This window comes from Bos taurus, chromosome 10, assembly GCF_002263795.3.
Source record: "Bos taurus isolate L1 Dominette 01449 registration number 42190680 breed Hereford chromosome 10, ARS-UCD2.0, whole genome shotgun sequence".
Lineage (NCBI taxonomy): Eukaryota > Metazoa > Chordata > Mammalia > Artiodactyla > Bovidae > Bos > Bos taurus.
The window spans coordinates 88,590,885-88,616,920 of record NC_037337.1 but is presented as its reverse complement, the minus strand read 5'-3'; the positions used below and the strand labels follow the sequence as shown (position 1 = coordinate 88,616,920).

At 41.9% G+C, this 26,036-nt stretch overlaps 2 protein-coding genes and 1 non-coding gene across 5 annotated transcripts in view; 1 reads left to right on the top strand and 2 right to left on the bottom strand.

The window, feature by feature from the left end:
- Window positions 1–26,036, bottom strand: part of SAMD15 (sterile alpha motif domain containing 15) — a 45,272-nt gene that overhangs the window by 9,861 nt on the left and 9,375 nt on the right. For 2 of the 3 annotated variants that reach the window (XM_005212258.5, XM_010809675.4), the window contains one exon: window positions 23,745–25,479. The exons of the other annotated variant lie outside the window; for it this stretch is intronic. In XM_005212258.5, the coding sequence (XP_005212315.1) occupies window positions 25,258–25,479 (222 nt within the window). In that variant the 3' untranslated portion in view covers window positions 23,745–25,257. Of the gene's footprint in view, window positions 1–23,744; window positions 25,480–26,036 lie in introns of those variants that run through there. 3 annotated transcript variants of the gene reach the window in all.
- On the top strand, window positions 247–22,273 carry NOXRED1 (NADP dependent oxidoreductase domain containing 1). Its single transcript, XM_024998150.2, has 7 exons — window positions 247–535; window positions 1,270–1,441; window positions 6,259–6,470; window positions 10,221–10,401; window positions 11,163–11,311; window positions 12,687–12,909; window positions 21,912–22,273. Exons 1-7 carry the CDS (start codon window positions 490–492, stop codon window positions 22,090–22,092), a joined length of 1,164 nt encoding a protein of 387 aa, XP_024853918.2. The 5' UTR covers window positions 247–489; the 3' UTR covers window positions 22,093–22,273.
- On the bottom strand, window positions 6,088–6,213 carry LOC112448623 (U6atac minor spliceosomal RNA). Its single transcript, XR_003037005.1, has one exon. It is a non-coding gene; the product is annotated as a U6atac minor spliceosomal RNA (small nuclear RNA).

Genomic DNA, 26,036 nt, shown 5'->3' with positions numbered 1-26,036 from the left:
AGAGAACGACAGAGGATGAGATGGCTGGATGGCATCACCGACTCGATGGACATGAGTCTGAGTGAACTCTGGGAGTTGGTGATGGACAGGGAGGCCTGGCGTGCTGCGATTCATGGGGTCGCAAAGAGTCGGACACGACTGAGTGACTGAACTGAACTGATGCATTGATTTCTTGAACACAAAAAGGAGGGGCTTGAAAAGTTAACTCCTGAGTAGTGCTAAGATTTGAATGATATTGGAGTGTGCAAAAAAAGAAAAATCTAGAAGTCCAGAACCTTCTGCTGGGAAAAGGGGGATCCCAGGCTGCCCTGGTATAGTATTCTGAGAAGTAGTGAAGGAATTCATGCCCTCATGGCGTAGGTCTGGAAAACCTCTAGGTGGGGCTGGCCCCTTTAAGACTCCAAGCCTGAAGTAACCTAGTAGCTAAGGAGTCATAATGACAACTTTCCTGGGTAATCCTCCCTGAAAATGTAGTTATTACCTTCCAGGATGAGATGTCCTGAGGATCAGAGCCATCTTTTCCTCAGATTGGTTGGTGAGAGATACACATAGAGGGGCTAATACATCTCTGGCTTCATTTTCTAAAATCTAGATGTCCCTGCTCTAGACAGAGGGCCATGGTATTTAGTTTGGGTTCTTTTCTACCCTGTGGGAAAAGAGAGTTTGGGGAAAGGGGTGAATTTCTGTGAAATGTGGTCTTAAGTGTCCAGTCCTATCTCTAAGAGAATGGAAGGGAAAAACGTCCTGGCCCAAGAGCGCCTGTGAAACCCATTGCTCATGGAAATACAGGTGCTGAAAAATGTGCCTGGAGCCTACATGGATCTTGTCCAGGTTTTTCATGAATCCAGTATTCTTGATTGATGGGTGTAGGCTCAGTAGTCGCTCAGTCGTGTCCAACTCTTTGTGACCCTATGGGCTGTAGCCCACCAGGCTCCTCTGTTCATGCGGTTTTCCTGGCAAGAATACTGGAGTGGGTTGTCATTTCCTCCAGGGGATCTTCCCGATCCAGGGATTGAAACTGCATCTCCTGGATCTCCTGCACTGCAGGCCGATTCTTTACTGCTGAGCCACCAAGAAAGCCAGATTCACAGGTAGTCAGTGCTTAGGAATCCTCCAGGACTCAGACTCAGAGAAGTGGATGGGAGCTGCCAGTTTGGAACTGGGAGGGGAGGTGCTGAAATCGCCATCAGGAGAACCAGGGACTTGGGCGCATGCCCCGCTCTTTCTTGGGGGACAGATGGTCGAAATGATTGGCATCTGTCACTGCAGTAGATGCTGGCTTGGAGATGGACCTGCTAGAGGATCTTGAGACCATGAAGTTTGAGTCCGGGATTCATGAGGAAGACCAAAGCTGGCTGTATTTGCTGGGCCGTTCTCATGGTCTGATGACCAAGGCCTGCGCCCACGCAACCTTCTTCTGCAAGCTACTCCATAATTTGAGGTACGCTGGGTCCCTAGGGTCAAGTAGATGGAGAAGAATCTCTGCAGAGAATCCAGATGACTTTTTATATTGGAGCATAACTTTGGCAGGGGGAGTGTCTTCCTGCCTTGTGTAACCTACACTGAAGCACTCCTGGTCTGAAAGCACCAGGGAGACGCACACCAGGGTGCCTTGGCTGTGGTTATGTAATGTGGCATGGATTAATGGTGGTTTCCTTTTGGTGAGTAGACTGATTAAATCATCCATTCACCCATCCATTCATTCACTCTCATCAGGACAACCAGCTTGTCTTCCACAGATGCTAATGACGGGCCATTCCATGTCTATTGGCTGAAAATGGGGGTCATTTTTTTTCTTTTCGGGCTAACAGTGGAATGCCTCCTCACAAGAAAGCTTCCACGGACTTTGGGGGTCCCTATGGCCAGATGACTTGCCTGAAAACAGGAATACTGATTTTCAAAGAAGCTCTCAGTCCAGTCCTGGCTTCTTGACACTTGAATAAGAGGCATGTGAGAGCCAAGTACTTAGGACTAAGGCTCCTGGATTCTGTAACTCTAGGTCACTCTTGGAGCATTTGTTGCCTCCCCAACGCCCACCCCTCAGTCTACTTCTCAGTTTACTTTCCTCTGACATTAGATTAACTCCCAGATGGGGGCCCAGATCCCAGTCAAGCATATTAAAGGTATAGCACATACCTGAGGAGGCAGAGGACTCAAGCAGTTTGCTGACTGATCAGATCAGATCAGATCAGATCAGTCGCTCAGTCGTGTCTGACTCTGCGACCCCATGAATCACAGCACGCCAGGCCTCCCTGTCCATCACCAACTCCCAGAGTTCACTCAGACTCACGTCCATCGAGTCAGTGATGCCATCCAGCCATCTCATTCTCTGTTGTCCCCTTCTCCTCCTGCCCCCAATTCCTCCCAGCATCAGAGTCTTTTCCAATGAGTCAACTCTTCGCATGAGGTGGCCAAAGTCCTGGAGTTTCAGCTTCAGCATCACTCCTTCCAAAGAACACCCAGGGCTGATCTCCTTCAGAATGAACTGGCTGGATCTCCTTGCAGTCCAAGGGACTCTCAAGAGTCTTCTCCAATACCACAGTTTAAAAGCATCAATTCTTCGGCGCTCAGCCTTCTTTACAGTCCAACTCTCACATCCATACATGACCACAGGAAAAACCATAGCCTTGACTAGACGAACCTTTGTTGGCAAAGTAATGTCTCTGCTTTTGAATATGCTATCTAGGTTGGTCATAACTTTTCTTCCAAGGAGTAAGCGTCTTTTAATTTCATGGCTGCAGTCACCATCTGTAGTGATTTTGGAGCCCAGAAAAATAAAGTCTGACACTGTTTCCACTGTTTCCCCATCTATTTACCATGAAGTAGTGGGACCGGATGCTGTGATCTTCGTTTTCTGAATGTTGAGCTTTAATAAGCCAACTTTTTCACTCTCCACTTTCACTTTCATCAAGAGACTTTTGAGTTCCTCTTCACTTTCTGCCATAAGGGTGGTGTCATCTGCATATCTGAGGTTATTGATATTTCTCCCGGCAATCTTGATTCCAGCTTGTGTTTCTTCCAGTCCAGCGTTTCTCATGATGTACTCTGCATAGAAGTTAAATAAACAGGGTGACAATATACAGCCTTGACGTACTCCTTTTCCTATTTGGAACCAGTCTGTTGTTCCATGTCCAGTTCTAACTGTTGCTTCCTGACCTGCATACAAATTTCTCAAGAGGCAGATCAGGTGGTCTGGTATTCCCATCTCTTTCAGAATTTTCCACTGTTTATTGTGATCCACACAGTCAAAGGCTTTGGCATAGTCAATAAAGCAGAAATAGATGTTTTTCTGGAACTCTTTTGCTTTTTCTGTGATCCAGCGGATGTTGGCAACCAGAGGGTTCCTCTGCCTTTTCTAAAACCAGCTTGAATATCAGGAAGTTCACGGTTCACATATTGCTGAAGCCTGGCTTGGAGAATTTTGAGCATTACTTTACTAGCGTGTGAGATGAGTGCAATTGTGCAGTAGTTGGAGCATTCTTTGGCATTGCCTTTCTTTGGCATTGGAATGAAAACTGACCTTTTCCAGTCCTGTGGCCACTGCTGAGTCTTCCAAATTTGCTGGCATATTGAGTGCAGCACTTTCACAGCATCATCTTTCAGGTTTTGGAGTAGCTCAACTGGAATTCCATCACCTCCACTAGCTTTGTTCATAGTGATGCTTCCTAAGGCCCACTTGACTTCACATTCCAGGATGTCTGGCTCTAGGTCAGTGATCACACCATCGTGATTATCTGGGTCGTGAAGATCTTTTCTGTACAGTTCTTCTGTGTATTCTTGCCATCTCTTCTTAATATCTTCTGCTTCTGTTAGGTCCATACCATTTCTGTCCTTTATCGAGCTCATCTTTGCATGAAATGTTCCTTTGGTATCTCTGATTTTCTTGAAGAGATCCCTAGTCTTTCCCATTCTGTTGTTTTCCTCTATTTCTTTGCATTGATCACTGAAGAAGGGTTTCTGATAGGGAAGCATAAACCTGTGGGCTGCCTCCAAAGACGTGTGATGAGAAACCAACATGGGAAACTCTCAGGAGGCACCTTCTATTTGGAAGGATTAGGCACAGTGGGAAAACGCTCTCCTTTTAACCAAAAGAGAAGCCTCACATAGAATGTGGCTTGTCATGCTTAGATGGAAGCTCCAGAGTGTAAAGACTCCATTTTTTCACAGAAATACAGAACAACTATAAGTGAAGTGAAAGTCGCTCAGTCATGTCTGACTCTCTGCAACCCCATGGACTACACAGTCCATGGAATTCTCCAGGCCAGAATACTGGAGTGGGTAGCCTTTCCCTTCTCCAGGGTATCTTCCCACCCCAGGGATTGAACCCAGGTCTCCTGCATCACAGACAGATTCTTTACCAGCTGAGCCACCAGGGAAGCCCCCAAATACTGGAGTGCATAGCTTATCCCTTCTCCAGCGGATCTTCCCAACCCGGGAATCGAACCAGGGTCTCCTGCATTGCAGGTGGATTCTTCACCAGCTGAGCTACCAGGGAAGCCCCACAGATATCAAGATCATCCTATAACAACATAAAATCATGCCTATGTGTTCAGGGGTCAGACCTTGTTCATCTTGGGCCAAGGAAACACATCCAGAACCAACAGTGAGTGAATCTCCAGAAAGAGTGGCCTCAAATCCTTGATCCTCCCTTTCTCCGGTCTGTTTTCCCATATAAACCATTTTCTTTGATAAATCATCACATTGGAGAAAAAGCTAAGTTACTTGATTTCCTGGGTGTGTGCAGAACTGAAATAGCAAACCAGGAAGAGGAGGTGTATGGTAGGAGAGGAGTGCACTTGTCCTGGTGGAGATGGAAATGGACCACTGTCCACGCAGGAAACAGTGGAAGGACTGGCTCCCTGTGTTCCGGGATAAGGTATGATGGTGGCTGTTCACAGTGATGGTCCTGCGGCAAAAACAGTCAGACCTTGTGTTTAAGAAGGCAAGGAAATGCACAATACATGTAACCAAAAAAGAGTTCATTTAAGAAGGTTTTAAACAAGCGCTGATCTTTTGAAAGGGGTATGCTTTACTCTTTGGAAAATTCACTCAGGAGGAACATTTCATTCCATCCAGAGAAGCTGGGTCATTGTTGTTGTGGTTTAGTCATTAGGTCTAGTCCGACTCTGCGACCCCATGGACTGTAAACCACCAGGCTCTTCTGTGCATGGGATTTCCCAGGCAAGAATACTGGAGTGGGTCACCATTTCCTTCCCCAGGGAATCTTCCCAACGCAGGGACTGAACCTGCATCTCCTGCATTGGTAGGTAGATTCTTTACCGACTAAGCCACCAGGGAAGCCTGAAGCTGGGTCAGTGGCACATAGTTGGAATGCTTCTCTCTGAAGGACTTAAGGTGGTGCAGCAGGCTGCATTTGAGGAAGTTAAAGCAGAGAAAGTCAGAGATTGACAGTCAAGAAGGGCTAAGGGCGTGCATGTCTTTTTAAAAAAATTATTTAAATTGGAGGATAATTATTTTGCAATATTATCGTGCTTTTTGCCATACATTAACATGGATCCATCATGGGTGCACATGTGTCCCCCCATCCTGAACGCCCCTCCCACCTCCCTCCCCACCCCAGCCCTCTGGGTTGTCCCAGAGTACTGGCTTTGAGTGCCCTGCTTCATGCATCGAATTTGCACTGGTCATCTATTTTAACTATGGTAATATACATGTTTCAATGCTAGTCTCTCAAATCATCCCACCCTCCCCTTCTCCCACACAGTCCAAAAGTCTGTTCTTTACATCTGTGTCTCTTTTGCTGCCTTGTATATAAGATCCTCGTTATCATCTTTCTAAATTCCATATATATATATGTGTGTTAATATACTGTACCGGTATTTCTCTTTCTGACTTATTTCACTCTATAATAGGCTCCAGTTTCACCCATCTCATTAAAACTGACTCAAATACATTCTTTCTCATAGATGAGTAATATTCTATTGTATATATGTACCACATATCTGCCGATATGTAATATTCTATTGTATATATGTACCACCATCTGCCGATGGACATCTAGGTTGCTTCTGTGTCCTAGCTATTGGAAACAGTGCAGTAATAAATGCTGGGGTACATGTGTCTCTTTAAAAACAGTGGTTAGATGCCACGAAGGAGGTGGCAATGCCCTAACCGTATGCATGTTGTCAGGCCCGAGAGCCTCTTCCATCCTTGTCAAGGGGAGTGCTAACCTTCTCTCCTTTCATACAACACACATGCATGTCTTAATATTTGTGTGTGTCTGTGTTCATTCTCCAGAGAATCATTCGCCAGAAAATCAGTACTGGAGAAGCGAACCTCTAAATGTCACTTGACTGGGTTGCGTGAAGAAACTCAAGATGACGATACATTAAAGGTGGGCATCATCGGAGGCGGCCACCTTGGGAAGCAGCTGGCACACACGCTGCTCCAGTTCATCCCCATCCCTGCTGAGAATCTGCGGATCTCCACTCGGAGGCCAGAGACCCTGGGTGAGGAGCACTGGGCAGGCCATTTGGAAAGGGGCCCTCGAAAGAGGAATCCTTGCATACAGCTGGCCGAGTTCTCAGCTTGCTAGCCCTGAGAAAAGCTGGAAAGTGTTTTTTTTTTAATTTCAATACTTAATTTGGCTGCACTGGGTCTTAGCTGCGGCACTTGGGATCTTTAATCTTCATTGTGGCATTCAGGATCTTTTTTCAGTCTCGGCATGTGGGGTCTAGTTCTCCAACCAGGGATGGAACCTGGGCCCCCTGCATTGGGAGCACAGAGTCTTAGCCTCTGGACTACCAGGGAAGTCCCAGAAAGATTTTTTTTAAAAACTTGTTCCCTAAAGCGCCTTTCTTTTCCACCTAAATATTTATATCCATCTCTCCTCCCTGCGCCCTGTGGCCAGATATCTTTCTGGGTCTTTGATTCAGAGATGCTTTCCAAACAGAATTCAAATCTTCTAACTGGACCAGTTAGAGTCCAAGTGGTTTACTGCTTCCAAACATTTGGCCTTGTTTTTTAAAAACACCATTTACGGGGGACTTCTCTGGCTTTCTAGTGGTTAGGACTCCATGCTTCCACTCCAAGGAGCATGTGTTCGATCCCTGGTTGGGGAGCTAAGATCCTGCATGCCATGTGGCAGAGTCAAAAAAATAATAATACCACGTACTGAAAAAAAATTTTTTAATGTTTTGCAGTGATTCCATTTATTAACCTCTGGTGGTAGAAATCAGAACAGTGAGTGCTTCTGGGGAGACTGAGAAGAGGCCCCAGGGAACTTTCTGGGCAGATGTAGACATTCTGTTTCTTGAGAAAGGTGCACGTTCCTTGGATGTCTGCATTTGTCAAAAAGAATCAAACTATTTACTTCAAATCTGTGTGATGCACTGTGTGCAAATTATATTTCAATAATTTAAAACGTAAAATAATACATGCGTGTTATAAAAAATTTAGAAAATTACTCTATAGGAAAGTAAATAATAACTACCTATAATTTCCTTATCAGGTTATCATTGCTTTTCCATTTTTTCTTCTGATTATATCAGATTATACCAGTAACTAAAACTATGCAAAGCTTTTTGTATCCTGCTTTTAAAAACAGTTAATGGATCATTTGCATATTATTTGACATTCTTGAAAATCATGATTTTAAGGTTGTACAGTATTCCTAAAGTATGACTTAAGGTAATTTATGTAACTGTGCCCTACTGAGTAGGACTTCCTGATTCATAATTTTTTTTTTAATTGCTAGGTCAAAGAACAGATACAGCTTTATTGAGATACACTTTGTATATAATAAATTGTACATTTTGAAAGTGTATAGTTTGAGGGACTTCCCTGCTGTTTCAGTGGCTGAGACTCCATGCTCCCAAGATAAGGGGCCTGGGTCTATCCCTGGTCAGGGAACTAGACCCCAAATGCCGCAACTAAAGATCCCACATGTCGCAACTAAGACCCGGCACAGCCAAATAAATAAATATTTTAAAAAATATTTTTAAGTGTACAGTCTGATGTTTTGACACCTGTATGCTCCTATGAAAGCATCAACACAGTCAAGTGATGAACCTCTCCACCTCCCTGCAGGTCCCACTCAGGAAACCACTGATCTGATTTCTGTCACTACCAGTTAGTTTACATTCTGTAGAATTTTGTACAAATGGAATCATACAGTTTGTACTTTTTCTTTGCTCTAAATTAGTTTTAATTATTTTTTTAATTGAAGTATAGTTGATTTATAAGGTGTTGTTTTCAGATGTACAATAAAGTGATTTAGTTATACATCATATAAGTATGTATGTTCTTTTTCAGATTCTTTTCCCACATAGGTGATTACAAAATATTGAGTGTAATTCTCTGTGCTATACAGTAGGTTTCTTTTTTCTTAATAGTTTTATTTATTTATTTTATGGCTGCACTGGGTCTTTGCTGCTGTGAGGGTTTTTCTCTAGCTGCAGTGAATGGGGGCTATTCTCTAGTTGCGATGTGTGGGCTAGCTCATTGCGGTGGCTTCTCTTGTTGCAGAGTACGAACATTTGGGCGTGTGGGCTTCAGTAGTTCGTGGGCCTGAGAGCACAGGCTCAACAGTTGCGGCTCATGGGCTTAGCTGCTCCGTGGCATTTGGGATCCTCCCCAACCAGGGATCGAACTCGTGTCTCCTGCATTGGCCGATGGATTCTTTACCACTGAGTCACCTGGGAAACCCCTCAGGTCACATAAGTACAATCAAATGATTAGCTACCAAGGAGTGGTTTTAGCAAGGACATGAGTTATTATGTTTCTCTCTGTGTTTATAAATATCTTGTTGACATTAAATTGTGTACACTTTACTGAAACTACAAGCAGAGTTTCCCAAACTACTCCTGTCCTCTTCCCTCTTCCACTCTCTCAGTCACTCTCTCTCCACCAGTTCAAGCCAGTTAAGCTGTTTAACTGTGTCCCAGTCACACAATTCTGTTTTATAAAGAGCATGTTTTATTTTGCTTTGGTTGCTTGTCTTTACCCGATCAGGGACCAAACCCACGCCCCTGCAATGGAAGCCCAGAGTCCTAACTACTGGACTGCCAGGAAATTCCCAGTCACGTGATTCTCGAAGCTTCAGCTTTCACTTCTGTAATATAGGGATATATAGTTTATAGGGAAATATTCTATCCCTATAATAGAGGGATAATACTGGCCTCTGCCTCATAAGGTTCTTGTGAGGATTCCCCATTGGGGGTTTAGTCACTAATTCATGTCCGACTCTTTATGACCCCATGGACTATACCTCTCAGGCTCCTCTGTCCATGGGATTTCCCAGGCAAGAATACTGGAGTGGGTTGCCATTTCCTTCTCCAGAGGATCTTGCTGACTCAGGGATCAAAACTAAGTCTCCTGCATTGCAGGTGATTCCTTACCAACTGAACCACCAGGGAAGCCAAGGATTCCCTCAATAATGTGTGTCAGGTACTTCATACATCACCTGATACATGGTAAAGTCAGTAAACTGGAGCAGAAGGCTTTGTTCAGACTTTTCTCTTTCTAAAAAAAAAAAAATCTGAAAAATTCTAGCGTTTGGTTTAAACATGAGGTCAGGATGAGTTATCTAACAATCTCGAGCACAGCTGTGGTGGCATCAGCTGTCGTAGTCGTGGGGCCAGGGCTTTGCTGTGTGGCTTTTAGAAGCTGTAAGGGAATTTCTTCTGATTTATGTGGTGACAAGTGTGTGTACGTGCTAGGTCACTTCAGTTGTATCCAACTCTTTGCGACCCTTTGGACCATAGCCTGCCAGACTCCTCTGTCCATGGGATTCGCCAGGCAAGAATACTGGAGTGGGTTGCCATGCCCTCCTCCAGGGAATCTTCCTGACCCAGGGATCGAACTGGTATCTCTTACGTCTCCTGCATTGGCAGACAGGTTCTTTACCACTAGCGCCACCTAGGAAGCCACACCTGGTGACAAGACTTGAGATAAAATAGTTGCCACCCTCTCCCCAAAGTTGGGGGCTTCTCTAGAGGCTCAATTGGTAAAGGATCTGCCTGCAATGCAGAAGACCCAAATTCAATCCCTGGATCAGGACGATCCCCTGGAGGAGGAAATGGCAATCTACTCCAGTACTCTTGCCTGGAGAATTCCATGGACAGAAGAGCCGGGCAAGCTACAGTCCATGAGATCGCAAAGAGTCAGACAGGACTACAATTTTCACTTTACCCAAAGTTGATGTTGAGTCCGAAGTCTTCTGTATTGTGATCTATCTGACTTCTTTTATTCCCTCCCAGATGAATTCAAGAAACTGGGAATCCAGTGTTTTTATCAGAACGCTTCTCTGGTGGGATGGGCCAATGTGGTATTCCTCTGCTGCTTGCCATCTCAGCTGCCTAATATCTGCGTAGAAATTCAAACCCGGCTTGGGAAAGACTGCATTGTGTACAGCTTTGTCTCTGCCATCCCAGTATCCAGGTATCTTGTTAGGGTGAGCACAGGGCTGGCAGGACCTCTCTGTCACCTCATGTCCACCCCCGCCCCTACCTCTTGGAGTTGACCATTCCCGGTCATGAGGTGGAAGCATCTTCATCAGCAGAAGGGCCCAAGCCAGCCTTTGAAATTGTGTCCTCCCCTTTTTTCCATCAACACCACTTGCGGGTGGGGCATTTTCTTTGATGTGCAAATGTTTAGAGCAGAAACAGAGCATTGTTTCCACCTACTTGGGGCTTCCCTTGTGGTTTTGCTGGTAAAGAATCCACTTGCAGTGCAGGAGACCTGGGTTCGATCCCTGGATTGGGAAGATCCCCTGGAGAAGGGAAAGGCTACCCACTCCAGGATTCTGGCCTGGAGAATTCCATGGACTGTATATATAGTCCACAGGGTCACAAAGAGTCGGACACAACTGAGCAACTTTCACTTTCACCTACTTGAAGTTGACTCGTGTTCCCTTGTATCCGGGTCAACAGCATGAAAACTGATGGAGAGCATGTGTCAGATACCCTTTTGGTACGTCTAGTGCTGGGCCCAGCGCCTGGCTCGTGGTAACTTTCAATAAGTGTATCTGAGGAGGATGGGTGAACCGTCCAGCTAAGAGGTTGTCCCACACCTGCATTTGCCTCTGGGCTGTGCTGTGCAGGGGACTGTGTGGTTGGGGCTGGATGTGCCCTCCGTGGATCACGTGCTGGTTCATTCCAGTCCTGGCTCTGCACTCCCTGCCTTGATTGCTTTACTTGCAGGTTGAAACTCCTACTGAATCACACTAACATCTTGAGGCCCCAGTATCAGTGTGCTGAAGATCTTGCCCACGTCTGGGAGGCCAATGAGATCACCGCTGCTCTCCAAGACCCCGTGATTCTTCAGGCTACCTGCCCCTACAGCCCTGCTGGTAAGGGCTCACCATATTTTTGGCACTTTTGAAAATTACCTTCCTCTTGACCTGTTGCTGTCTTATTAAACCCTGGTGTGGTTGTGCTGAGGGTGTGTGTGGGGGGGAAGAACATGCTAGATGCTAGATGGCATTCTCAGCTACTTAGGTTTTATATGGGAACAACTTTGGTGGCAAAAAGCAGCCTTTTTAGGGACTTCCCTTGTCAGTCTAGTGGTTAAGAATTTGCCATCCAAAGCAGGGGGTTCGGGTTTGACCCCTGGTTGGGGAGCTAAAATCCCACATGCCTCGTGGCCAAAAAAACCAAAATATAAAAAAACAGAAGCAGGGCTTCCCTGGTGGCTCAGTGGTTCCACCTGCCAATGTAGGAGATGCGGGCTTGGTCCCTGATCTGGGAAGATCCCTCATGCTGCAAAGCAGCTAAGCCCTTGTGCCACAACTATTGAACCAGTGCTCTAGAGCCCCAGAGCCAAAACCACTGAAGCCTGAATGCCCTGGAGCCCACGCTCTGCAGCCAGAGAGGCCACTGCAGCGAAAGGCCCGTATATTACAACTAGGGAGTAGCCCCCGTCTGCAGCAACTAGAGAAAAGCCCGCGCAGCAGTGAAGACCCAGCGCAGCCAAAGATAAAATAAATACTTAAAAATGTATATGAAAACTGAAAGCCGCTCAGTTGTGTCCGATTCTTTGTGACCCCATGGACTATATAGTCCATGAAATTCTCCAGGCCAGAATCCTGGAGTAGGTAGCCGTTCCCTTCTCCAGGGGATCTTCCCAACCCAGGGATCGAACCCAGATCTCCTGCATTGCAGGCGGATTCTTTACCAGCTGAGCCACAGGTGTGTATGTGTGTGTGTGTATATATATATATGTATATATAAACAGAAGCAATATTGTAATAAATTCAGCAAAGACTTTAAAAAATGATCCACATTTTTTAAAAATCTAAAAAAAATTTTTTTAAAAAGCAGCCTTTTTAAAGGAAAAGCTGAGAAGTGTGATTAATCAGACCTTCTAAGGATGAGTTGGCAACAACCAGAGAGGAGAGCCTGTTTAAACAAAAGAATGCAGCCTCTGGGACCAAATGGCTTTTCCTTACTGTAATCTTGCAGTGCGCCTTATTGCAAGAACCATTCCAGAGATTTCCCAAGATGCATTTGTCATTAGCAATGTCTACATTAACCTATCTGTAGGTAGGGTTAACACATGACGTGTTATAAAGGGCACACCCAGGGCTCTTGGTCTGGTAAAGAAGTTTACATAACCAAACTGTCTTGGACAGAAGGTAGCCGTTCACTGTCTGGGGTTTGTCCTCGGTTCCCTGTAGACCTTTTTAGGTGGTGCTCACTGGTGTTTCCTTTCTCACTGATGTTTAGGGGGAATAAGCCTCAACATCAAGTGGCTGGAGGGCATGTTTTATGCACTCTTAAACTTCTGCACAGCGAAGGACATGCCGCACCCCCAAGTGCTGCAGCATCTGAGCGAGCTGTTCTCCTCCCAGCACCTCAAGGCCTGTAGGGAGGGCGAAGCATCACCCCTAAAATTTCAAGCCCAAGATTTTGTCAGTCAGATCTATGCCAAGAACCTGTCTCAGAGACGGTAGAGTATCAGACGGTGGCCATTCGAACTTCTCCCACACTGTTGTCTTAGCAGATGTTTTTTTTATTTTTCCTTTAATGTTCTTTTAAAAATTCATAAAAATAATACATTCTTAGGAAAAAAAATCCAACTAGTGGAGAAATGAGAGCCCTCTTTTGCCCCCACCCCAATCCCTTTTTATAGACCACCTCTAATCGCTTTTATTTGTCTCTTCACCTTATTATTTACAAACATATATGTATATTAGCATTATAGTATAATGTGTATGCATATCTGTATCTATATGTACATTTTAGAAACATGGGGACTATACTCACTATGTCATAGGTATAGCTCTGTGTTAGTACAATAATATCTACTTCATTCACGAGCATGGTGTAGGCATCTGCTGGATACATTTCTTTTTTTTTAATTCATTTATTTTTAATTGGAGGATAATTGCTTTACAATATTATGTTGGTTTCTGCCATACATCAGCATGACTCATCCCTAGGTATACATATGTCCTGGTGGATATGTTTCTTTAACTGTATTTATTCATTCTATTTCCTCTTGATGGCGTTGTACCCCGGCCCCACATTTGCATAAAGGAACTGCTTTGAACATTTTTATCCTTAAACTTTGCACACTTGTACCAGTAGAATTTCTGGGTCAGAGGTTATATATATTTTATGTTTGACAGATATTCCTAAATTACCTATCAAAAACATGATGCTTACTTATATTTCCAGCAATAGTGTACGAGAGTGCCATTTCACTATAGTTTCATAACTATTAGATCATTCTTATTAATCTTTAATAATCTAATGGGGACAAATGGTTGCCCTTGTTACCAGAGACTTCCATGTCACTAAATCCACCGGATACTTTTATCTTTTTATTTAAAAGAATAGATACAATTTTTTTAGAGCAAGTTTAAGTTTACAGAAATATTGAGCAGACGGTTCCCATAGAGCACCTGCCTCCTGACCTGCAGTTTCCCCTACAACCCCCTTGCGTTCACGTGGCAAGTTATTCCTAAAGTCCAGAGTTCATGGGATTCACGATTTTCTTGTTAGTCGTGGTAAAATACACAGAACATAGAATTTACCATTCTTTTTTAAAAGTGTTTATTTATTTTGGCCACACCTCACTCACAGCCTTTGGGATCTTAGTTGTCCGACCAGGTACTGAACCTGAGCCACCTATAGTAGGAACGTGGTCACGGGACACTTCTAAATCCTTTTCTTTCCTGGCTATTGAACATAGCATCCTTCCTGAAGCGATCGCGTCTCTTAGTCTTCCTGATACACTCACATGCTCTTCGTTTTCTTCCTGTCCCTTTATCCTGCCTTTCCAGGTCCTCTTCTGCCCCATCCTTAAATCTGGGAGTTTTCAGGGCTCTGTCGAAGCCTTCTTTTCTCATTCTACACTTTGTTCTTGGGTGGTCTTTTCCACTGTGGAGACTTGGGTTGCCATCTTTACTCTGCCAGCACAGGACTCCATATGCCTAGCCTAGATGTCAGTTCTTCATACCCACCATCTCCACTCAAACTCCATGTGTCTAAAAGCATCCCTGCTCGCATGCCTGCTCTTTCAGTGTTTCTGTCTAATTACACGCTCCTTGGAAGAGTTGTTCAACCCAAAACCTGGAAGAAGTCCTTGATTGTCCCCCTCCCCTGCTCCCCCCCACCTTTTTTTTTTGGCTGTGCTGGGTCTTCGCTATGGCATGTAAGCTTCTCGAGTTGCATTGCATGGACTCAGTTGCCCTGCAGCATAGGGATCTTAGTTCCCTGACCAGGGATCAAACCGCGTCCCCTGCATTGGAAGGTGGCTTCTTAACCACTGGACCACCAGGAAAGTCTCTTATGTTTTGTATTCTAATTAGTCACTAGTGACCTGTGACACACTTTCAGCTTGGGAATCTTCCTCCCCCCTTTTCCTAGGATTCCCTTTGCCTCTCTCTTATGTTGGATCTCTTTTTCCTGGACCCTGTCTTCCTCTGGCTTCATCTACTTCTTCATTATGATGGAATATGTTTTCCTGTACTAGCTTCTTCCATAAAGGCTGTGTGGTAATTTTTAAGGGCTATGTATGACAATGTTTTTATTTTACACTAATATTTTATTGAAAACACAGCCAAGGTGTAGAATCTAGGTTAGAAGTAATTTCCCTCAGAATTTTGAAGGCAGCGCTCCATTGTCTTTCAGCTTTTAGAGTTGCTGTTCAGAGGTAGAGGGCCATTCTAATTCTTCAGGCCATGCTTGGTCTGAAACCTGTTTGTTTTCTCTCTGGAAGCTTATAGTATCTTTTGATCTCAGCATCCTGAAATTTTATTATGTGTCATGATGTAAAGTGAAGTGAAGTCGCTCAGTTGTGTCCGACCCTCAGCAACCCCATGGACTGCAGCCCACCAGGCTCCCCTGTCCATGGGATTCTCCAGGCAAGAACACTGGAGTGGGTTGCCATTTCCTTCTCCAATGCATGAAAGGGAAAAGTGAAAGGGAAGTCGCTTAGTCGTGTCCGACTCTTCGCAACCCCATGGACTGCAGCCCACCAGGCTCCTCCGTCCATGGGATTTTCCAGGCAAGAGTACTGGAGTGGGGTGCCATTGCCTTCATGATGTAGGTCTATTATAATTCACTGGATTGGACACTTGGTGGGCCTCTCCCTTTTTTTCCCTTAACTTAAAAAAAAAAAAAAAGAATTGTACAATATAACATATACACAGAAAAAGTACGTATTCCATAAATTCATGAATATACAGTTTAATGAATTATTGTAAAGCAAATATACATGTAATTGCCACCTATAAAAGAAACAGACTATTCAATGGTCATTTTCAATCTGCATGTTAAGTTCTCCAATTTTCTCCAATTATGCTTTGATAATTTCCGCCCATTCCCTGTTTCCTCTCATTTTATAAGCCCAATATTGGATCTGCTGGGCTGATCTTTTGATTTTCTTAAGTTCTCCTATTTTCAGTATTTTTGTCTTTTTTCTCTGCTTTCTGAGAGATTGCGTCAACTATCTTGTTTTTGTTTCTGCTATTATATTTAGAACATATTTTCATTTTCAAATATTTCTGTAGTCTCCAAATATTCCGTTATTATGTAGCATCCTGTTGTCATCTTCCTATGCAGTACCATGTCTTATCCTTTGAGAATGTAAATGATAGCGTTTTTTTAATCCTCTGAGAAGTCTGTTTCCTTTGGAATTTTTTTGATCATTTGTTATGCTCTCCATCATTCATTTTAGAGATTTTCTTTCAAGTATATGGAAAACCTTGACTTCCTGCTCATACTTAAGATCCTGATTACTGAAAAGTTGCTTGGAAACTCTGTGTTTGCTACCATGGTCTCTACTGTAGAGTGATTTGATCAGCTTTCCCTTCAGTTCAGTTCAGTTCAGTCACTCAGTCGTGTCCAACTGACTCTTTGCGACCCCATGGACTGCAGTTCACCAGGCTTCCCTGTCCATCACCAACTCCTGGAGCTTACTCAAACTCATGTCCATTGAGTTGGTGATGCCATCCAACCATCTCATCCTCTGTGTCCCCTTCTCCTCTTGCCTTCAGTCATTCCCAGAATCAGGGTCCTTTCAAATGAGTCAGTTCTTTGCATCAGGTGGCCAAAGTATTGGAGTTTCAGCTTCAGTATCCGTGCTTCCAATGAATATTCAGGACTGATTTCCTTTAGGATGGACTGGCTGGATCTCCTTGCTGTTCAAGGGACTCTCAAGAGTCTTCTCCAACACCACAGTTCAAAATTCTTCAGCGCTCAGCTTTCTTCACAGTCCAACTCTCACATCCATACATGACTACTGGAAAAACCATAGCCTTGACTAGATGGACCTTTGTTGGCAAAGTAATGTCTCTGCTTTTTAATATGTTATCTAGGTTGGTCATAACTTTTCTTCCAAGGAGCAAGTGTCTTTTAATTTCATGGCTGCAGTCACCATCTGCAGTGATTTTGGAGCCCCCCCACAAAAAAGTCTGTCACTGTTTCCATTGTTTCCCCATCTATTTGCCATAAAGTGATGGTACCAGATGCCATGATCTTAGTTTTCTGACTGTTGAGTTTTAAGCCAACTTTTTCACTCTCCTCTTTCACTTTCATCAAGAGGCTCTTTAGTTCTTCACTTTCTGCCATAAGGGTGGTGTCATCTGTATATCTGAGGTTCTTGATATTTCTCCCGGCAATCTTGATTCCAGCTTGTGCTTCATCCAGCCCAGCATTTCTCATGATGTAATCTGCATATAAGTTAAATAAGCAGGGTGACAGTACACAGCCTTGACGAACTCCTTTTCCTATTTGGAACCAGTCTGTTGTTCTATGTCCAGTTCTAACTGTTGCGTCTTGACCTGCATACAGATTTCTCAAGAGGCAGGTCAGGTGGTCTGGTATTCCCATCTTTTTCAGAATTTTCCACAGTTTATTGTGATCCACACAGTCAAAGGCTTTGGCATAGTCAATAAAGCAGAAATAGATGTGTTTCTGGAACTCTCTCGCTTTTTTGATGATCCAATGGATGTTGGCAACTTGATCTCTGGTTCCTCTGCCTTTTCTAAAACCAGCTTGAACATCTGGAAGTTCACGGTTCATGTACTGTTGAAACCTGGCTTGGAGAATTTTGAGCATTACTATACTAGCGTGTGAGATGAGTGCAATTGTGTAGTAGTTTGAGCAATCTTTGGCATTGCCTTTCTTTGGTATTGGAATGAAAACTGACTTTTTCCAGTCCTGTGGCCACTGCTGAGTTTTCCAAATTTGCTGGCATATTGAGTGCAGCACTTTCACAGCATATCTTCCAGGATTTGAAATAGCTCAACTGGAATTCCATCACCTCCAGTAGCTTTGTTCATAGTGATGCTTCCTAAGGCCCACTTGACTTTGCATTCCAGGATGTCTGGCTTTAGGTGAGTGATCACACCATTGTGATTATCTAGGTCATGATTATCTTTTTTGTATAGTTCTTCTGTGTATCCTTGCCACCTCTTCTTAATATCTTCTGCTTCTTTTAGGTCCATATCATTCCTGTCCTTTATTGAGCCCATCTTTGCATGAAACGTTCCCTTGGTATTCTCTAATTTTCTTGAAGAGATCTCTAGTCTTTCCCATTCTATTGTTTTCCTATATTTCTTTGCACTGATCACTGAGGAAGGCTTTCTTATCTCTCTTTGCTATTCTTTGGAACTCTGCATTCAAATGGGTATATCTTTCCTTTTCTCTTTTGCCTTTCCCTTCTCTTCTTTTTTCAGCTGTTTGTAAGGCCTCTTCAGACAACCATTTTGCCTTTTTGCATTTCTTTTTCTTGGGGATGGTCTTGATCCCTGTCTCCTGTACAATGTCATGAACCTCCGTCCATAGTTCTTCAGGCACTCTGTCTATCAGATCTAATCCTTTGAATCTTTTTGTCACTTCCACTGTATAATCATAAGGGATTTGATTTAGGTCATACCTGAATGGTCTAGTGGTTTTCCCTACTTTCTTCAATTTCAGTCTGAATTTGGCAATAAGGAGTTCATGATCTGAGCCATAGTCAGCTCCTGGTCTTGGTTTTGCTGACTTAAAACAAGAGCTTCTAGAGCTCTTCTTAGAGCTTCTCCATCTTTGGCTGCAAAGAATATAATCAATCTGATTTCAGTATTGACCATCTGGTGATGTCCATGTGTAGAGTCTTCTCTTGTGTTGTTGGAACAGGGTATTTGCTATGACCAGTGTGTTCTCTTGGCAAAACTCTATTAGCCTTTGCCCTGCTTCATTCTGTACTGCAAGGCCAAATTTGCCTGTTACTCCAGGTATCTCTTGACTTCCTACTTTTGCATTCCAGTCCCCTATAATGAAAAGGACATCTCTTTTGGGACTTCCCTGGTGGCTCAGATGGTAAAGCATCTGTCTACAATGCAGGAGACCCGGGTTCAATCCCTGGGTTGGGAAGATCCCCTGGAGAAGGAAATGGCAATCCACTCCAGTACTATTGCCTGGAAAATCCCATGGACAGAGGAACCTGGTAGGCTACAGTCCATGCGGTTGCAAAGAGTCAGACATGACTGAGCGACTTCACTTCACTTTGGGTGTTAGTTCTAGAAGGTCTTGTAGGTCTTCATAGAACCGTTCAACTTCAGCTTCAACTTCGGCTTCTTCAGCATTACTGGTTGGGGCATAGATTTGGATTACTGTGATATTGAATGGTTTGCCTTGGAAACGAACAGTGATCATTCTGTCATTTTTGAGATTGCATCCAAGTACTGCATTTCAGACTCTTTTGTTGACTATGATGGCTACTCCATGCCCACAGTAGTAGATATAATGGCCGTCTGAGTTAAATTCATCCATTCCAGTCCATTTTAGTTCACTCATTCCTAAAACATCGATATTCACTCTTGCCATCTGTTTGACCACTTCCAATTTGCTTTGATTCATGGACCTAACATTCCAGGTTTCTATGCAATATTGTTCTTTACAGCATTGGACTTTATTTCCATCACCAGTCACATCCACAACTGGGTGTTTTTGCTTTGGCTCCGTCTCTTCATTCTTTCTGGAGTTATTTCTCCACTGATCTCCAGTAACATATTAGATACCTACTGACCTGGGCAGTTCATTTTTCAGTGTCTTATCTTTTTGCCTTTTCATACTGTTTATGGGGTTCTCAAGGCAAGAATACTGAAGTGGTTTGCCATTCCCTTCTCCAGTGGACCACGTTCTGTCAGATCTCTCCACCATGACCTGTCAGGTGGCCCTACATGGCATGGCTCATAGTTTCATTGAGTTAGACAAGGCTGTGGTCTATGTGATCAGATTGGTTAGCTTTCTGTGATTGTGGGAAAGACTGAATATTGGTATCTTTAAGTCTTTGGGACCCAACTTAGGGAAAGAAAGCTGCATGTGTATAGGGGTAGTCTTATCATTCAGAGTATTTTTTCACTTTATGTCTCCCCTTTCCAACATATCCTTGCTACTCAAACTGCCTGACAGCCATGCCAGCATCTGTGCATTTGTTTAGAAATGTAGATTCCAGGGCCCCACCCCAGATGTATGGAATCAGAATCTGCACTTTTACAAACTCCCAGGTGATATGCCCATTACAGTTGGAGAAGTGCTGCTCTACAGTCTTTTTTCATCAGATGATGTTGGAATGGGAGGCAAGGGATATTAATCTTTCCACTATCATTGTAGTTTCTCAAATTATCTTTATATTTCTAATCTTTGTTTTATAAAGTTTGAAGTCATATCATCTGATGCACAGAAGTACATGTTTTTATACCTTCCTGGTGGATTAAACTTTTTAATTCTATCCCCCTCCCTTTAAAAAATTTTTAAAAGATTATTTTGATTCACATGCAGTTATTGAGAATACAAAGAAACCCCATGTGCCCGAACAAACCATAGTACAATAGCTATATGTAGATATTTGTAAAACTATAGCCAATACCACAACCAGGACATCGACACTGACACAGTCAAGATGTAAAACAGCTCTGTAACTAGGGATCCTTCGTGTTGTTTCTTCCTAAACTGGCAACCATTGAGCTGTTCTCCATTTCTATGATTTTGTCAGTTCAAGAGTACTATATAAATAGAATCATGTATTGTGCAACTTTGGGGACTGGCCTTTTTCATTCAGCAAAATTCACTGGAGATTCATCCAGGTTGCTGTGTGTATCAACAGTTTGTTCCCTTTTATTGCTGGGTAGTTTTCATGGCATATGTATGTACCACAGTTTGTTAAACCATTCACTTGTTGAAGGACATTTGGGATGTTTCCAGTTTTGGGGTATTTATTATGCATACAGATGCTCTGAACATTCATGTACAGGTTTTTGTATAAACATAAGTTTTCATTTCTCTGGGACAGATGCTTAGGAGTGCAATGACTGGTTGCATAATTTTTTTAAGACACTACGAAACTGTTTTTCAAAGTTGTTATTTCTTTTTACAGCACTAGGAATGTATAATTCAGTTTCTCTACATCCTCACCAGCATTTGGTGTTGTCACTAATTTTTGTTTTACCATTACACGTATAGATCGATTCATGGAGAAGTGACATCTTTACAATGTTGAGTTTTTCCATCCATGTACACAGTATATGTCTCTGTTTATCTTATTTCATCAGCATTTTGTAGTTTTCAGTACACAAGTCCTTTACATGTTTTGATTTACACTAAGTATTCCATTTTGTGTGTGTGAAAGGAACTACATTTTTAATTTCATTGCCCAAGTATTCACTGCTAATATATATAAACAAAATTTATTTTTCTGTGTTTATTTTATATCCTGTGACCTTGCTGAATTCATTTATTAGCTCTAGGAGATTTTTTTGTAATTTTTTGGGATTTTTCTACATAGACAATAATGTCATCTACAAATACTGATGACTTCAGTTCTCCCTTTCCCATCTGTATGCCTTTTATTTCATTTTCTTGCCTTATTGCACTGGCTATAACTTCCAGTGGTATGTTGAATAAGTGTGGTTAGAGCATATATCCTTGCCTTACTCTTCATTTTTTAAATACTCTAAAACTCTACATCTTAATGTTTTTAACTTGAATTCCACTATAGACTAATACTTAACACTGCCCCATTTTTATTTGCATGTTAACTCTCTTTCTTTCTCTTTACAGTTGAAGAGGTTATCTTTTTTTTTTAAAGAGGATATTGTAAAAGAAACGAGGTCTCTCCCATTTCTAATTTCTATGATCCTCTTATGTATTTTCTATGTAAATTCAAGGAAAATATACCAAAAAGGATGTTGATTTTATTATCATTCCCCAATTATGAATGCCTCCCCAAATGTATTTAGAGAATTGTACATGTGAAAACTCATAAGTACAATTAAATCCACATATTGAATAGATCCAGATGAAATTTTAATTAAGATTTTTAATTAGTTTGGTATAGAAAATGAAGAACCTTATTTCCAAGTGGAGGAAAACTTTCTTTAAAGGCAATGTTTAACAGAAAATCAGATGTATTGAACAGACATAAAAAAGTAACACTATTTTTTTTCCCTACCCCAGGCCTTTCCCCTTGTTTGATCTGACTACTGTGCAACTCAAGGAAACTCCCTTTAGCCAGTACCTCTCAAACAGCACTACTTTTCAGGACTGCTTTACCCATCTGTATTGTGACTCATTTGGCATCTCCCTAACCAAAGAACAAGAAGAGCCAGAGGTTTCCACGGGTTCTCCATCCCAATAAGAGAAGAGACCTCTCAGGAATCATGAATTTTTCTCCTTCTAATCAGGTAGTGCTTTGATTATCTCAACTGTCAGTGGAAGTCATGTGATTGTCTGGTGTTTCCCATATGTTAGGCAGCGAGGAAATTAGAAAATTGTACTGATGGCTCTTTAAAATTTAGAATAAAACAAGCAATTCTTTACATCAGTATGTTTGGGTGTGTCTGGCTTTTGGAAGCAACTGAATGAAACTACATAACCTGACACATTTAAGTAAGCTGCTTTCCCAGCAACTAAATATCAGTTCAATAAATTCAAATTCTCCCTCATCTAAATGCTAAATTCAAGAAGCTATACTGTCATTATTAGATGGTTACATACTTTTTCTGTAGCATTCTTTTCCTATAGCAGTATGTAACTACTTTCTATACAGTATATACATTCCTATAGCAGTATGTAACTACATTCTCTACAGTATGTACATTCCTATAGCAGTATGTAACTACATTCTCTACAGTATGTACATTCCTATAGCAGTATGTAACTACATTCTCTACAGTATGTACATTCCTATAGCAGTATGTAACTACATTCTCTACAGTATGTACATTCCTATAGCAGTATGTAACTACATTCTCTACAGTATGTACATTCCTATAGCAGTACATAACTACATTCTCTACAGTATGTACATTCCTATAGCAGTATGTAACTACTTTCTATACAGTATATACATTCCTATAGCAGTATGTAACTACATTCTCTACAGTATGTACATTCCTATAGCAGTAACTACATTCTATACAGTATATACATTCCTATAGCAGTATGTAACTACATTCTCTACAATATATACATTCCTATAGCAGTATGTAACTACTTTCTATACAGTATATACATTCCTATAGCAGTATGTAACTACATTCTCTACAGTATGTACATTCCTATAGCAGTATGTAACTACATTCTCTACAGTATGTACATTCCTATAGCAGTATGTAACTACATTCTCTACAGTATGTACATTCCTATAGCAGTATGTAACTACATTCTCTACAGTATGTACATTCCTATAGCAGTACATAACTACATTCTCTACAGTATGTACATTCCTATAGCAGTATGTAACTACTTTCTATACAGTATATACATTCCTATAGCAGTATGTAACTACATTCTCTACAGTATGTACATTCCTATAGCAGTAACTACATTCTATACAGTATATACATTCCTATAGCAGTATGTAACTACATTCTCTACAATATATACATTCCTATAGCAGTATGTAACTACTTTCTATACAGTATATACATTCCTATAGCAGTATGTAACTACATTCTCTACAGTATGTACATTCCTATAGCAGTATGTAACTACATTCTCTACAGTATGTACATTCCTATAGCAGTATGTAACTACATTCTCTACAGTATGTACATTCCTGTAGCAGTATGTAACTACAATATGTAGCTACAGTAGATAGTTACAGTCTTTTCCTGTAGTAGTGTGTAGCTAACAAATGAAACACCCTGATTTTCCTACAGTTTGGATAGAAAAATAAGATGTGTGGTAAACAATCACAGTGTTCTTGCCTGGAGAATCCCCATGGACAGAGGAGCCTGGTCGACTACAGTCCAGGGGGTCACAAAGAGTCGGACACAAATGAGCAACTAAGCACAGCACAGTTCAGATTTATTTCAAGTTTTGCAATTGCTTTATGTCAATCAGAATAGAAAACAGTATTAGTAACAATCAAGTTGAGAAAGGATGGTGGTGACTATGCTGTCACTAAACAGAACTATTGTTAGCCAAATGTTAAAGTACTTTCGAACAAAGCCATTCACCGTACATGGAAACCACCAAGGTCTTAGGTTAATCATTTACATTTTTCTCTTTTGCATGCTTGTGAGCCAAGCAGACTCAATGGTACTATCTTAAATGGTCCAAGATAAAATTTTGTTAGTCTGCTTGGGGAAAAGATTAGGTTCATCATCAAACATTAATATTCTTGGTATGAAAGCTAAATTGAGGCACTGTTCTCTCACTGGGAAAAATAAAAAAGGATTCCTTTGAATATTCATTCAGGTGTAAGGAACTGGATAGGGTACAGTGGTTTTTTGGATTAAGAAGTGTCCCTGGGAAGAGAAAGAGAAGTGAAAGTCTATGAAAGGAATCGGAGTCATTCAAGCAACAAGAAGTATTTTTAATTTCTTGTGAGCAGTCCAGTCATGCGTAGCCGCTGGTCTGTATTTCATTTTATAAAAGTCTGGTGGTACCGCATAGAAAGCCTTGTAGACAAACCCCAGACCTACTCCATGGTCTGTGATACTTCTATAAGCCATGCTGTTTTAACGGGTAAATACAAATCTAAAAAGATATTTAAAATTTTTTGTTCTCTGATGCCAAAAAGGAATGAGAACTCCCCCCGCCCCTACTTTTTCACAAAACATTTTCTTTTAAAACATGTAATTTTAATCCTTTTTCTCTGTTTTGGAGATGTATGCTAATATTTTTTTAAAAGTGAATAAACCTGCCAGTTTTCCATCCCAGGACGGTCTTCTGGGGGCAGGGCTGTTGGGGCCACTTTGAAATGTGAGCATTTCAGGGGCACTTTGTCTTCCTGACGCTGGGAGTTTAGCCTAAGGGCTTGGCTCCAGGTAGTAACTTTCTGTTTGTCATAAAGATATGAAAAGTTTTAATTTCTTTTGGATACAGACAGTTAACATGTCAAGAATAGATCATATCTGCCTGGCTATATAAAAGAGTAAGAGGTCTTTGTCTCAACAATCTCTTTAGTGACCTGCCTATAATGGGCATCACGGTCTGATTTAATGCTGATTCAATAATTATCTGGGATAATCTGAGCTGGCAGGTGATTTTACTTTCAGTTATGTTTTCCCAATGTGTTCCAAAACCAGATGAAGTAGAAGAATTTATCAGGAAGTCTTACAGTTACCCAGAAAGAGAGCTGTTGCTATCTTTGTTTTAACAAGGGGCGAAGTTGAAACATAAATAAAGGGAGGGCGCTGTGAGTCAGTGGCAGAACTAGGAATGGACCAGCAGTTCAAACTCTGATTCTGAATGAAGAGGAGAAAGAAAACACAGAAATGCCTCATTTCTTCCCCCACATAATTTAGTTTGATTTTCAAGTTAAGTGAGCCAGCTTGCCCTACAGGTCAGTGGACTATAATGCTGCGTCATTTTCGAGGGTGGCCACCCGTGGAGCATGATCCTGTAATCCCACTTCTCGCGCAAATTCAGACAAGGTCAAGGAATCAGACTTAATTCCACTATGACCTTTTCGCTCTAAAAATAAGCCAATATTGTCTCTGTAGGGAAGGCGGATGGAGCGTGTGAATAATGGCTCTTCAATTCCCAGCAGCTTCCGGGTATGCCGAGAAATTGCCTGTAATGCAAGGATAGCTTTTTAATGGGAATTTCCTGAAAATACAACTATATTGAGTAAGTTTTACTTAGTTTCATAGACCTCTTGAATTCTAACCCCTCAAGCTAGTTCTATGAGGAAATAAAACACTGAATACACTGAAAGGCTTCCCACCCTGGAATTATCAAAACACATTTCTTAAGAGAAACATCACATGATTTATCTTTCTACTTAAAGATGTTTCTAGGCCTTTGGATCAAATAGGCACAGATGGGTTCATTTCTCTTTTTTTTTGGCTAAGCAATCTGACCAACAATATGAGCAGATAATATGTTCAGATTAGGAGCCATGACTTTCTCTAGGAAGGTTAATAAATAACTTGTCTATAAGGGGCTCAGTTAATAATCAACTAAGAAAAAAATCATTGCTCAAATAGTTATTTGGTGCATTGGACTGGAAGTAAATCTCAAACACCAAAAAGCAGACATTAAAATTCCAGTTAAAATGCATTAGTGCTTATACTTGTGTATTTTTTTAAAATACTTTTGCCAGAATTTTCAACGTCTCTAAAATATAGT

What these genes read in the sequence shown, in the direction of transcription:
- NOXRED1 (XM_024998150.2), top strand. Translation starts at nt 490, where the DNA reads ATGAGATGTCCTGAGGATCAGAGCCATCTTTTCCTCAGATTGGTTG. An exon ending in TCTGCCATCCCAGTATCCAG is followed by an intron (nt 10,402 to 11,162) that starts GTATCTTGTTAG and finishes CTTTACTTGCAG; the next exon opens with GTTGAAACTCCTACTGAATC. An exon ending in CTGCCCCTACAGCCCTGCTG is followed by an intron (nt 11,312 to 12,686) that starts GTAAGGGCTCAC and finishes ACTGATGTTTAG; the next exon opens with GGGGAATAAGCCTCAACATC.